Raw genomic sequence first — 18,549 nt, 5'->3', positions numbered from 1 at the left:
AACTGAACAGGGTCTGAGGCAGTGGCCCTGGTAATTTGGGTAAAATAATATAAGAGAAGACATAGCAAGTAAAAAGCAAAATAACCTTTTTAAATGTCTTAAACAAGTTTAACCATTGAACAGCAGAATAGGCTTAACATCAACACAATGTATATAATCCAAGAATAGTCCATATTTATAAACAGCAATAACATATACATATATAATTTCCTTCTTTTCACAGCTTCTGTATTGTGCATTAAGGCTTCCTCTTATGTTTCCTGCTCTCTGCTTTACTCCTCAAAGTAAATTTTTCTCCCTTCTTGTCAACCGTTTTTTCTATCAGAGTTCCTAGTTTCCTCCTCTCTCATTCAATCTCCTTTCTGTCTTTCTATCTTCTTCCTCACTCCTCCAGCATCAATCTTACATTATTCTAAAACAGAGACATTATATAATCAAAATCACCTCCAAAAAAATTAGGATGTGCAACATGAAAACTTATTATTATTAATATCTCATCTAAATACTAAAAATGCTAATTACCACAATATTAGGAGCTACAAGCAAAAACCACATAATAAATGAACATTAAACAGGTGGTTATCTCTTCCTCCATCATTCTCAGATCATGTAGATCTTGTCTTATTCAGTTCTCCTGTTACTGACTCCTATTTTTTCACAAGGAACTTTCATATATATTCAAACTGAGCAGTAAAAAAGCACACCAAAAACTGGAAGTCTATGCTCATAAATCACAACCATAAATCATCAAAACAAATTGAAATAACTCTACTTATAATACCTATCTGAAATATAAACTAAAGGTCACCTATCCATTCTAAATCATCTTTATACAAACCCTTGTTGATCCCTGGAGAACCAGCGTACCAGATTAGCGCCTTACAAGGAGTTTTCAATCATTTTGCTACATTTTAACCCAGCGTCTTTTACTCATGCTCAACTCGTGGTCTTGTCTTACTTTTTATTACTGTTTTAACCTGGACACAAACCAAACATTTATCACAAGATCAGCCCGATCAGAATAAAATTAATTGATTAACACACTCACCATCACTCAGCGTAGCTCCCCATCAGTTGCCACAGGTTGTAAAAAACGAACTTCCACTTCTTCTTCTTCTTATGGGATTTTATGGCGGTTGGCAGACTTGTGAATTGTGCATTACCGCCACCAACTGATATGGAGTAAAGCAAGATAACAGGAAACGATTCACCCCCCCCCCAAAAAAAAAAAAAAAAAAAAAAAAAAAAAAAAAAAAAAAAAAAAAAAAAAAAAAAACCTGTGTAACTTAAACCAACATAATACTAAATCACATTTGCCCATATAATTTTAATTTACTCTAGGTCATCTTAACTCTGCCAGTTTCTGATGGTCCCATCGGTCCTCCCATCATACTTCCAACCATCTCCCAGTTCAAATCTTTAATGTCCAGATATTTTTCTGCAGCCTTCACTATTATTTTGATTTTTTCCGTTTTTTTTGTTGTCTGTGCAGTACAATTAATTACTTCTACCATGAAAAGAACAAAATTTGTCTTTTTAACAATAAGTGAGTCTTCATTAATTTTTGGAGATTTCTCTAGAGGTTTGGAATTTGCTGTGTGTTGAACTGTAGGTTTGGGTTTTTCTGACTGAGATGGGATCCTTTTTGCAGCTTCAGCGTAGGTTATTCCGAGCTCAAATTTCATTTTTTTAATTTCCTCAGACCTTTTGCTTGCTTCACAGCCGCGATAGGCAGCAGTATGTTCTCCACCACAATTACAGCATTTTATTTTAGCTTCTTTTCCACATTTTCCGTACTCATGTTCTCCTGCACACCTTCCACACCTCTGTTTCCCTTTACAAACTGCTGCAACGTGACCGAATTTTTGGCATTTGAAACATCTCAATGGTGGAGGATTGTAGATTTTGACATTATAGCTTATGTAACCGATGAATACTTAGCTTGGTAATTGCTCTTCTTCGAATTTAATTAGCACAGATAAACTGTCAGATCTTTCTCCGTTTCTTGTTGTTTTTAACCGTTTTACTTCTTTTACTTTTGCACCGCTTATGTTTTCCAGAATCTCTTTTTCAGAAATTTTTAGAGGAACTCCTCCAATGACTCCCCTGCTGATCTTTTTGTTCTCCATTAGGCTGCACTGAACTCTTATCCCGTCAATTTTGTTGATACGTATTGCTTTGCCTTGCTGGGCGCTGTCTCTGCAGTTAATTAGCAGGTCTCCACTGTACAGAATTCTGGCACCTTTGACTTCTCCGACAAGTTTATTGATGGTTTTTGTTAAGTGAACCGGATTCCAATTTGTAAAAGAGTCTGCCTGATTAACGACTTTGAATATGACTTTGAATTCATTTTGTTGTGCTGTGGAATGTATGGAATGATCATCACTGGATTGTTCTGAACTAGATTCCCCTTGAACTGATCTCTGTTTTTTCCGCTTTTTCTCATTTTTTGATGTTGCTATTTTCCAACCTTCATTGTCACTATTTCCCTCTTCCATCCCACAAGAATCGCTTCCTGTTTCCTCACTACTCACGGCCCAAGACATTTCTCCATAAGCAGCTTCAAAACACGCGCCATGCACCAAACGACCATCCACCGAGCCTCAAACACTTCTTGTGTCAACGTGGCTCCCGATCTCAAGTCTCGAGCTCTCGAACTTCCACTTCTTTTTCTTCTTCTGTTTTAAAAGTGATGCGCTCTTCTTCCTCTTTGTCTTTTAATGGCAGCTGACATCCAAAAGGATCATTACCGCCCTTCTAGTGGTGCGCTCTGTTCCTTATCGTTATGTTATCAGCAGCGCAACCAGCTACCGTAATACCTATTTTTGCGCGCAACAGCTCTACTGTAATAACAGTCTACACGCAACATTTTTCGCCTCGGTAAAATCGGGGACATTTCCGGGGACAGCTTTAGCCGGGGACAGGTGGTCCAAAACGGGGACAGTCCCCGGAAATCGGGGACGTCTGGTCACCCTAGTGTAGACTGTTATTACAGTAGAGCTGTTGCGCGCAAAAATAGGTATTACGGTAGCTGGTTGCGCTGCTGATAACATAAAGATAAGGAACAGAGCGCACCACTAGAAGGGCGGTAATGATCCTTTTGGATGTCAGCTGCCATTAAAAGACAAAGAGGAAGAAGAGCGCATCACTTTTAAAACAGAAGAAGAAGAAGAAGTGGAAGTTCGTTTTTTACAACCTGTGGCAACTGATGGGGAGCTACGCTGAGTGATGGTAAGTGTGTTAATCAATTAATTTTATTCTGATCGGCCTGATCTTGTGATAAATGTTTGGTTTGTGTCCAGGTTAAAACAATAATAAAAAGTAAGACAAGACCACGAGTTGAGCATGAGTAAAAGACGCTGGGTTAAAATGTAGCAAAATGATTGAAAACTCCTTGTAAGGCGCTAATCTGGTACGCTGGTTCTCCAGGGATCAACAAGGGTTTGTATAAAGATGATTTAGAATGGATAGGTGACCTTTAGTTTATATTTCAGATAGTTATTATAAGTAGAGTTATTTCAATTTGTTTTGATGATTTATGGTTGTGATTTATGAGCATAGACTTCCAGTTTTTGGTGTGCTTTTTTACTGCTCAGTTTGGATATATATGAAAGTTCCTTGTGAAAAAATAGGAGTCAGTAACAGGAGAACTGAATAAGACAAGATCTACATGATTTGAGAATGATGGAGGAAGAGATAACCACCTGTTTAATGTCCATTTATTATGTGGTTTTTGCTTGTAGCTCCTAATATTGTGGTAATTAGCATTTTTAGTATTTAGATGAGATATTAATAATAATAAGTTTTCATGTTGCACATCCTAATTTTTTTGGAGGTGATTTTGATTATATAATGTCTCTGTTTTAGAATAATGTAAGATTGATGCTGGAGGAGTGAGGAAGAAGATAGAAAGACAGAAAGGAGATTGAATGAGAGAGGAGGAAACTAGGAACTCTGATAGAAAAAACGGTTGACAAGAAGGGAGAAAAATTTACTTTGAGGAGTAAAGCAGAGAGCAGGAAACATAAGAGGAAGCCTTAATGCACAATACAGAAGCTGTGAAAAGAAGGAAATTATATATGTATATGTTATTGCTGTTTATAAATATGGACTATTCTTGGATTATATACATTGTGTTGATGTTAAGCCTATTCTGCTGTTCAATGGTTAAACTTGTTTAAGATATTTAAAAAGGTTATTTTGCTTTTTACTTGCTATGTCTTCTCTTATATTATTTTACCCAAATTACCAGGGCCACTGCCTCAGACCCTGTTCAGTCAATATTTCTGTTTCAAACATTTAAAATGTATAATATGTATTAATAAAGTTCAAGTGATAAAGCGTTGACATGATTTGAGTGATAAACTAACATATTGAGTGATGTAGTGTGCAAAGTATGCTGTGGAACACAGAGTGGCTGTATACTCAGGTTAGTAGGAAAAATGAACCTGCTACTTTGAGACACACAGGCCCCTGATGGGGAACCAACTACCAGTTTTAGTCCGTGAGGCAGACACCCTGTCTACTTTTAAGGCTAGGCTTAAAACTATCCTTTTTGATAAAGCTTCTAGTTAGAGTGGCTCAGGTTATCCTGATCTATCTCTATAGTTCTGCTGCTATAGGCTTAGACTGCTGGAGGACATAGGGACCCCTATTTCATCATTCTGCTTCATTCTCTCTCTGTTCTCCTATTCTGCAGAATCTGTTAGTTCAATCTCTAACCTTCTGCTCTCTCTGCTTTTCCTCAGAGTAGCTTTGCCTCGTCTGTTCCTGTTTGGCTGTGACTCCATCCTGGAAAGAAACATCAGCTGTGCTGCTGCCATCAACACCCTTGTTTATAGATGTTGGAGATCGGCCTGTTTTCCAGTGTAGTCCTGTTTCTCTGACCGTGACTAACTGGATGTGCTCTCTTCGTCCTCTGGCATGGGAGCTGGTTCGGAGCTCGTCTGCCTGGCTGTGTGTTTCCTGGACGGGGCCGCCTTTTACAGCTGCTTTTTGTATCTCTGCTTCTGTCTCCTTGAACCCCAGTGGGCCTCGGCAGATGGCCGCTCACACTGAGCCTGGTTCTGCTGTAGGTTTCTTCCTGTTCAAAGGGAGTTTTTCCTCTCCACTGTCGCTACAAGCATGCTTAGTGTGAGGGATTGCTGAAGAGTCAATGAGTCGATGCAATCAACTGGTTTTCCTTAGATAGAAAACTTTGTATCGATTTGACTGTATGATCTGGTTGAACTGTAAAGGGCCTTGAGATGACATGTGTTGTGAATTTGGCGCTATATAAATAAACTAAATTGAATTGATCTGGCTAGGTGACAGTAAGAAACATATATGAACCTTTACCTGCAGGCTTGACTACTACTTGTTTTTTTATGTTAATGAAGAAAAAAAATATTTCTTATGGGTATGTTCAGTAGATGTAAACAGAATAAGTATTTGTTGCACTTTTTTGAAGAGGTGGGGAAACTCTGTCTCAACAGACAGCCACAGGCATAGAATAAATGTTTGTATTTACTTTTCTAAATTTCTTTTCCTCATGTCACTCTCCCCTTAGGAGGCGGCAGAGCTCATTGGGCCCCCAAAATTGGAAAGCCCTGCTAATGACCCTTGACCCCTCCGCTCCCACCCCCACCACTTTGCCCCAACCCAGAGACACAGTTCTAGTTTTCTACTAATAACACTATTCATGTTATTAATCTTAGGATATACTAAACGTTTGGAAAGGCACATTCCTGGCTTTTACACTTGATTTTTGTTGTTTAAATATTAATAAATACGTAAAAATATATGAAACCATTACTGTCCCCGTTTCCTAATTTCATCTCGATAAGATGTATTGATTTTTATCCACGAGCAAGAAATGTCCCCAGATTTGATTTCAGAAATCTGGTCACCTTAGTCTAGGTAGACCGCGTCCTTGGAGGATGCAGCCCAGGTTTTTGAACAGAGCCTCTGATTAAGAACAGGGCTGCCCGCACTGACGCGGCTCAGGGATTATGTCACACGGAGCGGCGAAAAAATCAGGACATTTCCTCACTTTCTAAAAAAAACCCGGGACACCCGGGACAGGACGTGAAATACGGATATGTCCCGGGAAATACGGACGTTTGGTCACCCTAACTGAAAGAAGAGCAAAACACTGTTCTGGAGGCTTTTCTCAGAGGAAAAGATGTTTTTGCTCTTCTCCCGACTGGTTTCGGCAGGAGTAGCCTGGCTTGTGGTTGTGTTTTCGTCGTCGCTCTGTTAGTACGTCGTCTGCATTTGTTGATCTTCGTTGATTGGTGTATTTGGCCCGTCTATCACCAACATCAGCTAACCAGTATTTTCGCCCTTTCCCAAATTTACTTCAACGGAAGGTTTCCAGATGGATATGCGGAGCAAATCCATCTGGCGGAGTCAGGATACCGGCTTATGGCCCAGCAATCTGTTTGGCTGTCCAACTACTGTTAGCTAAGTTAGCTCTGGTGTTTACAGAGAGCTCAGACTGCTGTAAAGACTGACCAATTCAGAAAATGATCCGACCCTCTCAGGTTATATAGAAGTTTAAAGAAGATCATGATAAACCTAAAGTGATAAATATTGGCCTGAAAAATCGCTAAATATATTTTGAATAAAACCAAACCTTGGGTCAAAAGTTAGGCAGTACTAATTCAAGGTTTTGTAAAACTAAGCATACCCTCATCGTACAAATTCGTAGTATCAATAAACCTATTAATTCCAACAAAATAATAATGAAAATTAAAAGATAAACACTGATTAATCTTCTCTGTGGTTTATAATTTCTTGGTTTTATTTGTTTTTCCTCAGGGATGATTGATGAAAAAATCTGCAATAAACCATCAGCAGTAAAAAAGTGATTTTTAGTCTCTTTGCTTTCAGAGCACTGAGGAAATTAAAGGTTTGAGGAAAAGGACCAAGCTCTCCGCTCCTCATTAGGATTCTAGGAAAGTCACTAGCAATTCTGTTTTCATTATTCACCGACTATACAGCGCGGTGCAAGAAACAAAGCTGTTTTGACGCTGACGCCATAGATTATACAACATCACTCTGCATGTGGTAACGCCGTAGGAATGTAGAAGTGAACCGCTGTTTGACCAGCTGCGGTAAACTCCTCAGGGCTGCTTTATGGAAATAAGGTAAAAAAACACAGGGACACTTAAAATGACCTTGTTGAAAAGAAAGGAACATCTACTCAACGCTGCACTGTTGGGATTAACACTTCTTAATTAACAACAAATGGCCTTATAAGTCAGCGGCTGGCCTTCACCACATTCATTAAGTGAGCTTTATGTAAAATTCAGTCAGAAATTTTAAGACAACATAAATTTATCTCTTAGTACAGATATTTATTTGAAAATATATCAGTAGACTTTAAATAATGCTCCATAACTTCAAACGGGACTTCTAGACTCCTGAAATACGGTTTGTGTCCATATATATAAAACATATGGCATCAAAAGCATTTGCATAAGGTTAATGAAAAAGTCAATCCTGGATTCCCAACCGTCCTACTTTCGCTCAATTATAATGAAATGCATCTAGAAGTGCCAAAAGGGAAAGAGTTTTTTTTTTATCCTTTCAGAAAAGACATTGAAAGGATGAAGTCAATCTGGTTCCCCCTGGAAAAAATGTCCTGGACATGAAGTTAATTTCTATAAAAGCAATTTAAGATGTGTCAATTAACCCTTTATAGGGCAAGTTAGCATTTTTGATCACCTGCATACCCGTTACAAATGGACCCTCAGTGAGGTCTAGAAATACAAGATCTATATCCAGCCATTCAGCAAAGATGCTGCTACATATGGAGGATAAAAAGTGCCAAAATTAAATAAATAAATACAGCATTAAATAAATAATTAAATGTGTCAATAATTAATTAAATGTGGAATTAAATAAATAAATGTGTCATTCATTAATTAAAACCACATCACTAATATAAAGTGCCCCAATTAAATAAATAAATACGGCGATAAACAATTAATTAAATGTGGAATTCATTAAATAAATAAGGAATTAAAAATGTAAATGTGTCATTAATTTAATAAAATATGTCTTCATTTTATTAAAAATATATATATAATTATTTTAGTGTGCATTTAATTATTTCATGGTCCTGTGTCGCAGCACATCGAAACCATTAAAAGAATTTGTCAAACTCACCCATCAAAGTTAGGGGGCGGTTATCTAACACCTGATTGGTCACCCTGCACATTAAGGCGAAGCAAATCGATTACAGAGACTCGATTCGCGTTAACCCCGCCCCCTAACTTTGATGGGTGAGTTTAACAGATTCTTTTAATGGTTTCGATGCACTGCGACACAGGACCATGAAATAATTAAATGCACACTGAAATAATTATATATATTTTTTTAATAAAATGAAGACGTATTTTATTAAATTAATGACACAGTTATATTTTTAAATTCCTTGTTTATTTAATGAATTACACATTTAATTAATTGTTTATCGCCGTATTTATTCATTTAATTGTGGCACGTTATATTAGTGACGTGGTTTTAATTAATTAATGACACATTTATTTATTTATTTGATTCCACATTTAATTAATTATTGACACATTTAATTATTTATTTAATGCTGTATTTATTTATTTAATTTTGGCACTTTTTATCCTCCATAGATAAACGGCTGTACATCTGATTTTGGCATTTGACCAATTAGATGAGCCTTTGAATTATATATTGAATGATTTTACAGTAGGTTAATGATACATTGTATATTAAGTTGAATAAAAACTTAACAAGTCAAGAAAAAAAGGTAAAAAGCTAATTGAAAAGTTCAAAAGTAAAGTTCAAAAGTTAATAAGCCTAGTTAACAATTATATTTAGGTTTATAAACTAAAAAATGAAAGTGCGAGTATCAGCGTTACTGCTTCTAAGGTTATGTTGTACAAAAAAAAAGTGTTACTTTCACTTTAAGAGTGTTTTTCATGAATAAGGGTTTATACAGGACTGAGTAACTGTAATTTAATGCTTCTTAATGCTCTTAGAAATAATTTTAATACCATCAACAAGTATGTGTGATAGAAATTAACTTCATGTCCAGTAGGAATATATATATATATATATATATATATATATATATATATATATATATATATATATATATATATACACTCACCGGCCGCTTTATTAGGTACCCCATGCTAGTAACGGGTTGGACCCCCTTTTTGCCTTCAGAACTGCCTCAATTCTTGGTGGCATAGATTCAACAAGGTGCTGGAAGCATTCCTCAGGGAGTTTGGTCCATATTGACATGATGGCATCACACAGTTGCCGCAGATTTGTCGGCTGCACATCCATGATGCGAATCTCCCGTTCCACCACATTCCAAAGACGCTCTATTGGATTGAGATCTGGTGACTGTGGAGGCCATTTGAGTACAGTGAACTCATTGTCATGTTCAAGAAACCAGTCTGAGATGATTCCAGCTTTATGACATGGCGCATTATCCTGCTGAAAGTAGCCATCGGAAGTTGGGTACATTGTGGTCATAAAGGGATGGACATGGTCAGCAACAATACTCAGGTAGGCTGTGGCGTTGCAACGATGCTCAATTGGTACCAAGGGGCCCAAAGAGTGCCAAGAAAATATTCCCCACACCATGACACCACCACCACCAGCCTGAACCGTTGATACAAGGCAGAATGGATCCATGCTTTCATGTTGTAGACGCCAAATTCTGACCCTACCATCCGAATGTTGCAGCAGAAATCGAGACTCATCAGACCAGGCAACGTTTTTCCATTCTTCTATTGTCCAATTTCGATGAGCTTGTGCAAATTGTAGCCTCAGTTTCCTGTTCTTAGCTGAAAGGAGTGGCACCCGGTGTGGTCTTCTGCTGCTGTAGCCCATCTGCCTCAAAGTTCGACGTACTGTGCGTTCAGAGATGCTCTTCTGCCCACCTTGGTTGTAACGGGTGGTTATTTGAGTCACTGTTGCCCTTCTATCAGCTCCAACCAGTCTGGCCATTCTCCTCTGACCTCTGGCATCAACAAGGCATTTCCGCCCACAGAACTGCCGCTCACTGGATGTTTTTTCTTTTTCGGACCATTCTCTGTAAACCCTAGAGATGGTTGTGCGTGAAAATCCCAGTAGATCAGCAGTTTCTGAAATACTCAGACCAGCCCTTCTGGCACCAACAATCATGCCACGTTCAAAGTCACTCAAATCCCCTTTCTTCCCCATACTGATGCTCGCTTTGAACTGCAGGAGATTGTCTTGACCATGTCTACATGCCTAAATGCACTGAGTTGCCGCCATGTGATTGGCTGCTTAGAAATTAAGTGTTAATGAGCAGTTGGACAGGTGTACCTAATAAAGTGGCCGGTGAGTGTATATATATATATATATATATATATATATATATATATATATATATATATATATATATATATATATATATATATATATATATATATATATAAAACACAGCAAAATCCTTCTTTACTGTCAAGAGGCTGCAGCAATGTCCCGAATTCCTCGTTTTCCAGCTACATTTGTTGAAATTTACAGTTTCCCATTCTCTTGCTTTTTCTTCGCCTCGACCTTCTTTTCAGAATATATATATATATATAAATATATATATATACATATATATATATCAGAGATGGGAAGTAACGAAGTACAAATACTTTGTTACTGTACTCAAGTAGATTTTTCTGATATTTTTACTTTAATTTACTACTTATTTTTATGGCGACTTTTTACTTCTACTCCTTACATTTTTACACAAATATCTGTACTTTCTACTCCTTACCTTTCAGAAAATTGGCTCGTTACTTTAGTTTTGAATCATTTCAATGGAGTTACCGTTATTATTTTTCACGTCATCAATACCAAATTCAATCTAATTGGATGGGAATCTACGTTGCATTTGACGCACCACTACAAGATGAATCGACAGATTCGGCGGTATTCATTGGCGGCAAATCATTGCAGCTTGGCGGCGGTGGCGTTAGCATAGTAGCATGGACGACGAGATGATTGAAAATGAACACAACGGAGATCTAGTCCTATTGGCAGACATCCATTTAAAATGTAGGCAACGGCATGAAAAAAGTGCTTTCTACTTTTACTTTTATACTTTAAGTAAATTTACAAGCCTGTACTTTGTTACTTTTACTTGAGTAAAGAAGTTTAATCAGTACTTCCACTTTTACCAGAGTATTTTTTAACACAAGTATCTGTACTTTTACTCAAGTACGGAAAGTGAGTACTTTTGCCATCTCTGATATATATATATAGATATATATATATATATTTTTTTTTTCTTTTTTACGCTCAACTGGAAACTGTTCCGCGCAAATAAATCGCAATATAGTATATCTGAAGAAATTGTTTTTATAAACTTTTATATATATATATATATATAAAAAAAAAAACTGTTTTCTCACCCCTCGTGGGGTGGTATGTGTCATCCTCAAGCTCGGGTCCTCTACCAGAGGCCTGGGAGTTTGAGGGTTCTGCGCAGTATCTTAGCTGTTCCTAGGACTGCGCTCTTCTGGACAGAGACCTCTGATGTTTTACCTGGAATCTGCTGTAGCCACTCTCCCAGTTTGGCGGTCACAGTCCCTAGTGCTCCAATTACCACTGGCACCACTGCTGCTCTTACTTTCCACATCTTTTCTAGCTCCTCCTTCAGTCCTTGGTATTTCTCAAGCTTCTCGTGTTCTTTCTTCTTGATGTTGCTGTCGCTTGGGATTGCCACATCTATCACTACTGCCTTCTTCTGCTGTTTGTCGATCAACACGATGTCTGGTTGGTTAGCCATCACCTGTTTGTCAGTCTGGATCTTGAAGTCCCATAGGATCTTAGCTCGGTCATTCTCAACTACCTTAGGAGGTGTCTTCCATTTTGACCTTGGGACTTCCAGCCCATACTCATGGCAGATGTTCCTGTACACTATGACAGCTACCTGGTTGTGGCGTTCCATGTATGCACTTCCTGCCTGCATTTTACACCCCGCTGTTATGTGCTGTATTGTTTCAGGGGCATCTTTGCACAGTCTGCATCGGGGGTCCTGCCTGGAGTGGTAGACCCTGGCCTCTATTGATCTTGTACTGAGTGCCTGTTCTTGTGCTGCCATGATTAGTGCCTCTGTGCTGTCCTTCAGTCCAGCCTTTTCCAGCCACTGGTAGGATTTTTTGATATCAGCCACTTCTTCTATTTGTCTGTGGCATACGCCGTGCAGCGGCTTGTCCCTCCATGATGGTTCTCCTTCCTCTTTCTTGTCCTCACTTTCGGTTTTCTCCTGCCTGAGGTACTCACCAAGCCATTTGTCTTTGGGGGCCATCTTTCTGATGTACTCCTGGATCTTAGTTGTTTCATCCTGGACAGTGGTCTTGACACTCACTAGCCCTCGGCCTCCCTCGCTACGCTTGGTGTACAGTCTCAGAGTGCTGGATTTGGGGTGGAACCCTCCATGCATTGTGAGGAGCTTTCTCGTCTTGATGTCAGTAGCCTCTATCTCCTCCTTTGGCCAGTTTATTATGCCAGCGGGGTATCTGATGACTGGTAGGGCATATGTGTTGATGGCTTGGATCTTGTTTTTCCCATTCAGCTGACTTTTCAGGACCTGCCTTACTCTTTGTAGGTATTTAGCTGTGGCAGTCTTTCTTGCCATCTCCTCGTGGTTTCCGTTAGCCTGTGGCACCCCAAGGTATTTGTAGCTGTCCTGAACATCTGTTATGTGGCCTTCTGGTAGTTCAACCCCCTCGGTTCTGATCATCTTCCCTCTCTTTGAGACCATGCGACCGCACTTGTCCAGTCCGAATGACATCCCAATGTCGTTGCTGTAGATCCTGGTAGTGTGGATCAGTGAGTCGATGTCTCGCTCACTCCTGGCATACAGCTTGATGTCATCCATGTAGAGGAGGTGACTGATGATTGTTCCGCTTCGGAATTGGTATCCGTAGCCAGTCTTTGTGATGATCTGGCTCAGGGGGTTAAGGCCTATGCAGAACAGCAGCGGGGATAGTGCATCGCCTTGGTATATGCCGCACTTGATGGTGACTTGTGCTATTGGCTTTGCATTGGCTTCCAGACTTGTTTTCCACAGCTTCATTGAGTTCTTGATGAAGGCTATTAGAGTCCTGTTGATCTTGTACATTTCCAGGCATTCCAGTATCCATGTATGTGGCATTGAGTCATAGGCTTTCTTATAGTCAATCCAGGCAGTGCACAGATTTGTCTGCCTGGTCTTACAGTCTCGGGTGACTGCTCTATCCACTAGTAGCTGGTGCTTGGCTCCTCTGGTGTTGCTTCCTATTCCCTTCTGGGCAGGGTGCATGTATTGAGCCATGTGCCTATTCATCTTAGCCGCTATGATGCCTGACAGGAGCTTCCATGTTGTACATAGGCAAGTTATTGGCCGGTAGTTGGATGGGGTTGTTCCCTTCTGCGGATCCTTCATGATCAGGATTGTCCGTCCTTGGGTTAGCCATTCTGGGTGGGTCCCATCCATCAGCAGTTGGTTCATTTGTGCTGCGAGGCGTGCATGAAGTGCGGTTAGTTTTTTCAGCCAGTAGGTGTGGATCATGTCAGGGCCTGGTGCTGTCCAGCTCTTCATACCTGCCGCTCTTTCTTGGACATCTGCCGTTGTAATGGTTACTGGTTCTTGTTCTGGGAGATTGCTGTGATCTGTTCTTAGATCTTCCAGCCACTGAGCATTGGTGTTGTGGGATGCCTCCTTCTCCCATATGTTTCTCCAGTACTGTTCAGTCTCAGCCCTGGGTGGATCTGATCTTGAATTACCCTGCCACTGTGAGTACACTATATATATATATATATATATATATATATATATATATATATATATATATATATATATATATATATATATATATATATATATATATATATATATATATATATATATATATATATATAAATATATATATATATATCAAGTATTTTAAATGCCATGATAATCACATTTTATTAATTTTAATGCAAATTAAGGCCTTAATTTAAAAAATGATAATTTAATTTCTTTTAAATAATCTTTAATAACCCGCGGAAAATTCCTGTTATAGAAGCACTTTTGTCATTTTTCTTTCGTTTTTGCCATTGAAATATCCTAAATATTTTTGAATTTTGCCACTCAGTGGCACAGTGGGTAGCACTGCTGCCTTGAAGCAAGAAGGTTCTTGGTTCGATTCCTGGCCCAGGGTCTTTCTGCATGGAGTGTTCATGTTCTCCCTGAGCATGCGTGGGTTCTCTCCAGGTACTCCGGCTTCCTCCCACAGTCCAAAGACATGACTGTTAGGTTAATAGGCTTCTCTAAATTGTCCTTAGGTGTGAGTATGTGTGTGGATGGTTGTTTGTCCTGTGTGTCTCTGTGATGAACTGGTCCAAGGTGTACCCTGCCTCTTGCCTATTGACTGCTAGAGATAGGCACCAGCACCCCTCATGACCCCAATTGGGACAAGCGTGTAAGAGAATGGATGGATGGATGTTACAAAGGCAATAAGGTCTTGTCCTGGATTCAAATTACCCTATTGGCTTAAAATTTTGATTTTCAAAGTATTTCACTGAGGTCCCTATAAAGGGTTAAAAGAAAACAAAAGCTGTGGATAGTTATAGAATACTCTACAGCAGTGAGAAAGAAAAACAATAACAAACAGCAGACATGGTCATTGTCTGCTGTTTGTCACACTTTAAAATGACAGAATATTTCTGTAAAGTAAAATGAAATCCATGGTGACGGATTTAACCCCTTCATCACCTCCACTTACACCTATCTAAATGTATTAAATGATATGCAAATGACTTAAGAATGATGTTTGCTATTATAAAATGTTCTTCAACATCCAACAGTTTCAAAAGCCACAGGAGCAGTATCCTCCGTTCCGCTTTGGTACGGTCCCAAATGGCAGCACGGAGCGAAACATAAGGAGTAACTACCCCGAGATGCACTCCCACATGGTCAAATACAATCAAAAAGGAGTGGAAGACGCCCTTAACAGCCTTAAAACAGGGTAGGTCTCTGCAAACAGTCATACGCACACATTGTGGCAGTGGAATCGGAGCCAATCAGCTAAATTATTTGTGTGATCTCTTTTACAATGTTAGGAAACTGGATGCCTTTATCTATGATGCTGCTGTGCTGAATTACATGGCTGGCAAAGACGAAGGATGTAAACTGGTAACCATTGGCAGTGGGAAAGTGTTTGCAACGACTGGTTATGGCATTGCTCTGCAGAAGGATTCCCGCTGGAAACGGCCCATCGACCTGGCCCTGCTGCAGTTCCTTGCTGATGGTATCTGCTGTGCATTCATAAACCTGAACTAACAAAGTCATGATGCGTCACAATAATACAATAAAATCTAATAATATCATAGAAAATCAATAGCTAGCATGTTCCAGGGTAAATATTTATATATAACAAAAACTCCACAAAGAAGGAGTTGATCTGAAGGACTGGCCACAGATGCAAGTCAATAAAATTAATCTGGAGTTGATTTGTTCACTTTAACAATAACAGAAGCAGAGTGACCTTGAGGTGAACATATCACAGACTGCAGGAGAAATACAAAAAGATGCCTAATAGATAAATGTCAAACTGTATGGAGGACCAATCCTGCCATGATTAAAAATACATACAGAAATAAATAAAGGACTTAATCATAAAAAATTGCTTGAAAAAGTAGCTAATAATATGAATTTGTGTGCCATTAAATGTGACAAAATTATAAAAATAAGATATTTTTTCAACATTTGATCAACAATTGACCAAATCCAAGCCCGCGCGCTCATGCTCAGTAGCGGTTTTGGGTAGCTAGACCTTGGCCAATAATTGTGAAGCTTTGCCGTTGACGCCGCCAATCTCCTCCTTCCATCGTTTTAACATTACTGCTGCAGTCAGACGACCAGGTGGAAATAGACAAGGTGGAAAAAGGGGCGGAGAAAACAAAAAATGGAAGACAAAAATACTTTGGGTAAAAAAATCTGTTAGAAAAATTCGAGCCAGAAATGACTCATTGTTTCAGAAATAGAAGGAAGTTAAAATAAAATGAAAATAAATATTTATGGTGGAGTAAAAACCTCCTTTAAAAGCAAAAATAAAAAGACTTTTTTTTTTATTTTGGTGTGAATAAATATGAAACAATAAAAAAAGTTGCGTTGGAAATATGGAACAAAAAACCCCAAAATAAAGACTTCAAAAAATGTATAACAGAAAATAAGTGGGTTAAAAATCAGAAATTCCAGAAGAAAAGTAAGAATAAAAGTGGAAGTTAAAATATATATTTTTAGATAATCTTTTATTTTGTCACATTTAATGGCACATAAATTCATATTATTAGCTACTTTTTCAAGTAATTTTATATTAAGTCCTTCATTTATTTCTGTATGTATTTTTAATTCTGGCAGGATTGGTCCTCCATATTGTCACAGAGATGATTGTATGTAACTTAAACCTCTTATTCCCCCCACAGGTGACACACAGAAGCTGCAAACTGTGTGGCTCACAGGCATCTGTCGTAACGAAAAGAAGGAGGTCATGAGCAGTAAGCTCGATATTGACAACATGGCTGGGGTCTTTTACATGCTGCTGGTTGCTATGGGCCTCAGTCTGCTGGTGTTTGCTTGGGAACATCTGCTCTACTGGAAACTTCGGCATTCGGTTCGCAAATCCGAGCGACTGGACTTCCTACTAGCTATCAGCAGAGTAAGTAAAATTAACTCTGACATGGAAGATATTGTTAAAACATGGAGAAGCACCACCTGGGATTTTCTGGTAGATTTTATTTTACTGTTTTCTAAGTTTCATGATGGAGGTAATAGCTTTGAATTATGGGTGAGACAATATGAAAATCTGTACCAACATCAATATGAAACGGTGAAACGGGGTATTTTTTTGGAAATTAAAGTCGTAAGGGAGTGACACACTGAAAAAACGACCTAGAAATAAGTAAAAATTTCTCAAATTAAGTGTATTTACCCTGAATTTGAGTAGGTAAATGAGGATGTTTGCCAATGAAATTAGTATTTTTACTCTTAAAATAGGATAATTAGATAATATGCACTTGAAATAAGACAATGCAATTGTGTTTTCTTATTTTAAATGTAAATTGTCTGGCTTAAAGGAATAGTACACCCAAAACATGATTAGCCTTCATTTTCTACTCACCCCCATGCTGAACAACACTCTGGAGTACTTTTTTGATATCTCAAATGCATCTGGAGATCTGGGAGGCTTCTTGCTGTCTGCTGACATTCAAATAATGGAGGTCTATGGCGCCCGAGGCAGAAAGGTCCATAAAAGTCCACAAAAAACGTGTCAACTACTGTTTATGCTCTAAAAACATTCTAAATGACTTCGTTTCGAGTAAATTCTGGACGCTACCCACTCAGGACACTTGGAATACATTGGACGAGCAGTATGGAGGAATATTGACACGTTTTTTGTGGACTTTTATGGACATTTCTGCCTCGGGCGCCATAGACCTCCATTATTTGAATGTCAGCAGACAGCAAGAAGCCTCCCAGATCTCCAGATGCATTTGAGATATCAGAAAAGTACTCCAGAGTGTTGTTCAGCATGGGGGTGAGTAGAAAATGAAGGCTAATCATGCTAATCAGGTGTACTATTCCTTTAAACATATATATATAAATATACTCTTTATCAGACGATATTGTCCCAAAAGTTAGAAAAATTCTATTCTTATAAAAATCCTGTCTTAAAATCAGTGTTGTTGTTTTTTTCGTTATTTTGTGCAGGCCAGTTAGTTCTACGTCAGCCTGAACACCTAAATTAAGCCAATCAAATATCAATCATTATCGACCCCCATGACCCATTCATCGGTTACCATTTGCATGTTTCCAAGCGTTACAAGGCTTTGTCTATATAAGACTCAAACTCACTGCGGATCCAGACATTTGAACTGAGAAAGCTTCCTGGAGAGGTGGAGAAGCGTCTTCAAATCTTGGAAACCAAGTCCAGTGGATATTTTTTGAATTCTTGTTTCATGTGATGTGAATTGGCGCTATATAAATAAACTGAATTCAATTGAATTAATATAAGCCAGTTTGATCTTATCAGAGTTAAAAATGTGCGGATGCGCGATGTGTCAGCATCAGCTGCTACATCATGAATCCTTACTTAAATGAATAAATAAACAGATTATCAAAAAACCATGAAAAAGTGTGTTTGTAAAATTTTTTTTAGACAATTCAAAGATACTTTTTAGTTAAGATTAGCCAATGTAAACAACGAGGAAACAATTCTATGATTCTAAAACAAATGTTTGTTGGGTCTGTGTTAGGATTTTCTACCTTCATGCAATATTTAAACATTACGCTCACCAAAACTAACAAACTCCGAAGGTACAATTAAAAGAAAAAACATTTAAATGCATAAGTAGATCAAATGATTCTGTAATAATAGTAATTTGAGGATAAAAACAAACAAAAATATGAAACTACCTTGCTGGGGAAAGAGACTTTAATAGGTATTTGGGGAAAGAAAGAGATGGTCATGATCCTTTAGAAAGTGAATTTAAATAACTCCATTAAAAAGCTTCATCTCT

At 38.4% G+C, this 18,549-nt stretch overlaps 1 protein-coding gene across 1 annotated transcript in view; it reads left to right on the top strand.

Moving 5' to 3' along the window:
- The window catches only part of grin2ca (glutamate receptor, ionotropic, N-methyl D-aspartate 2Ca), a 125,060-nt gene that overhangs the window by 103,409 nt on the left and 3,102 nt on the right, over positions 1-18,549 (top strand). Inside the window, exons 10-12 of the mRNA XM_038288306.1 lie at positions 14,836-14,996; positions 15,091-15,278; positions 16,456-16,688. Of these exons, the coding sequence (XP_038144234.1) occupies positions 14,836-14,996; positions 15,091-15,278; positions 16,456-16,688 (582 nt within the window). The remainder of the gene's footprint in view (positions 1-14,835; positions 14,997-15,090; positions 15,279-16,455; positions 16,689-18,549) is intronic.

Source organism: Cyprinodon tularosa, unplaced genomic scaffold (genome assembly GCF_016077235.1).
Source record: "Cyprinodon tularosa strain WSP-4 unplaced genomic scaffold, ASM1607723v1 ctg250, whole genome shotgun sequence".
In the NCBI taxonomy this organism is placed as follows: Eukaryota; Metazoa; Chordata; class Actinopteri; order Cyprinodontiformes; family Cyprinodontidae; genus Cyprinodon; species Cyprinodon tularosa.
Note: the sequence above shows the minus strand (reverse complement) of the source record. Positions and strands in the feature narration are given on the sequence as shown.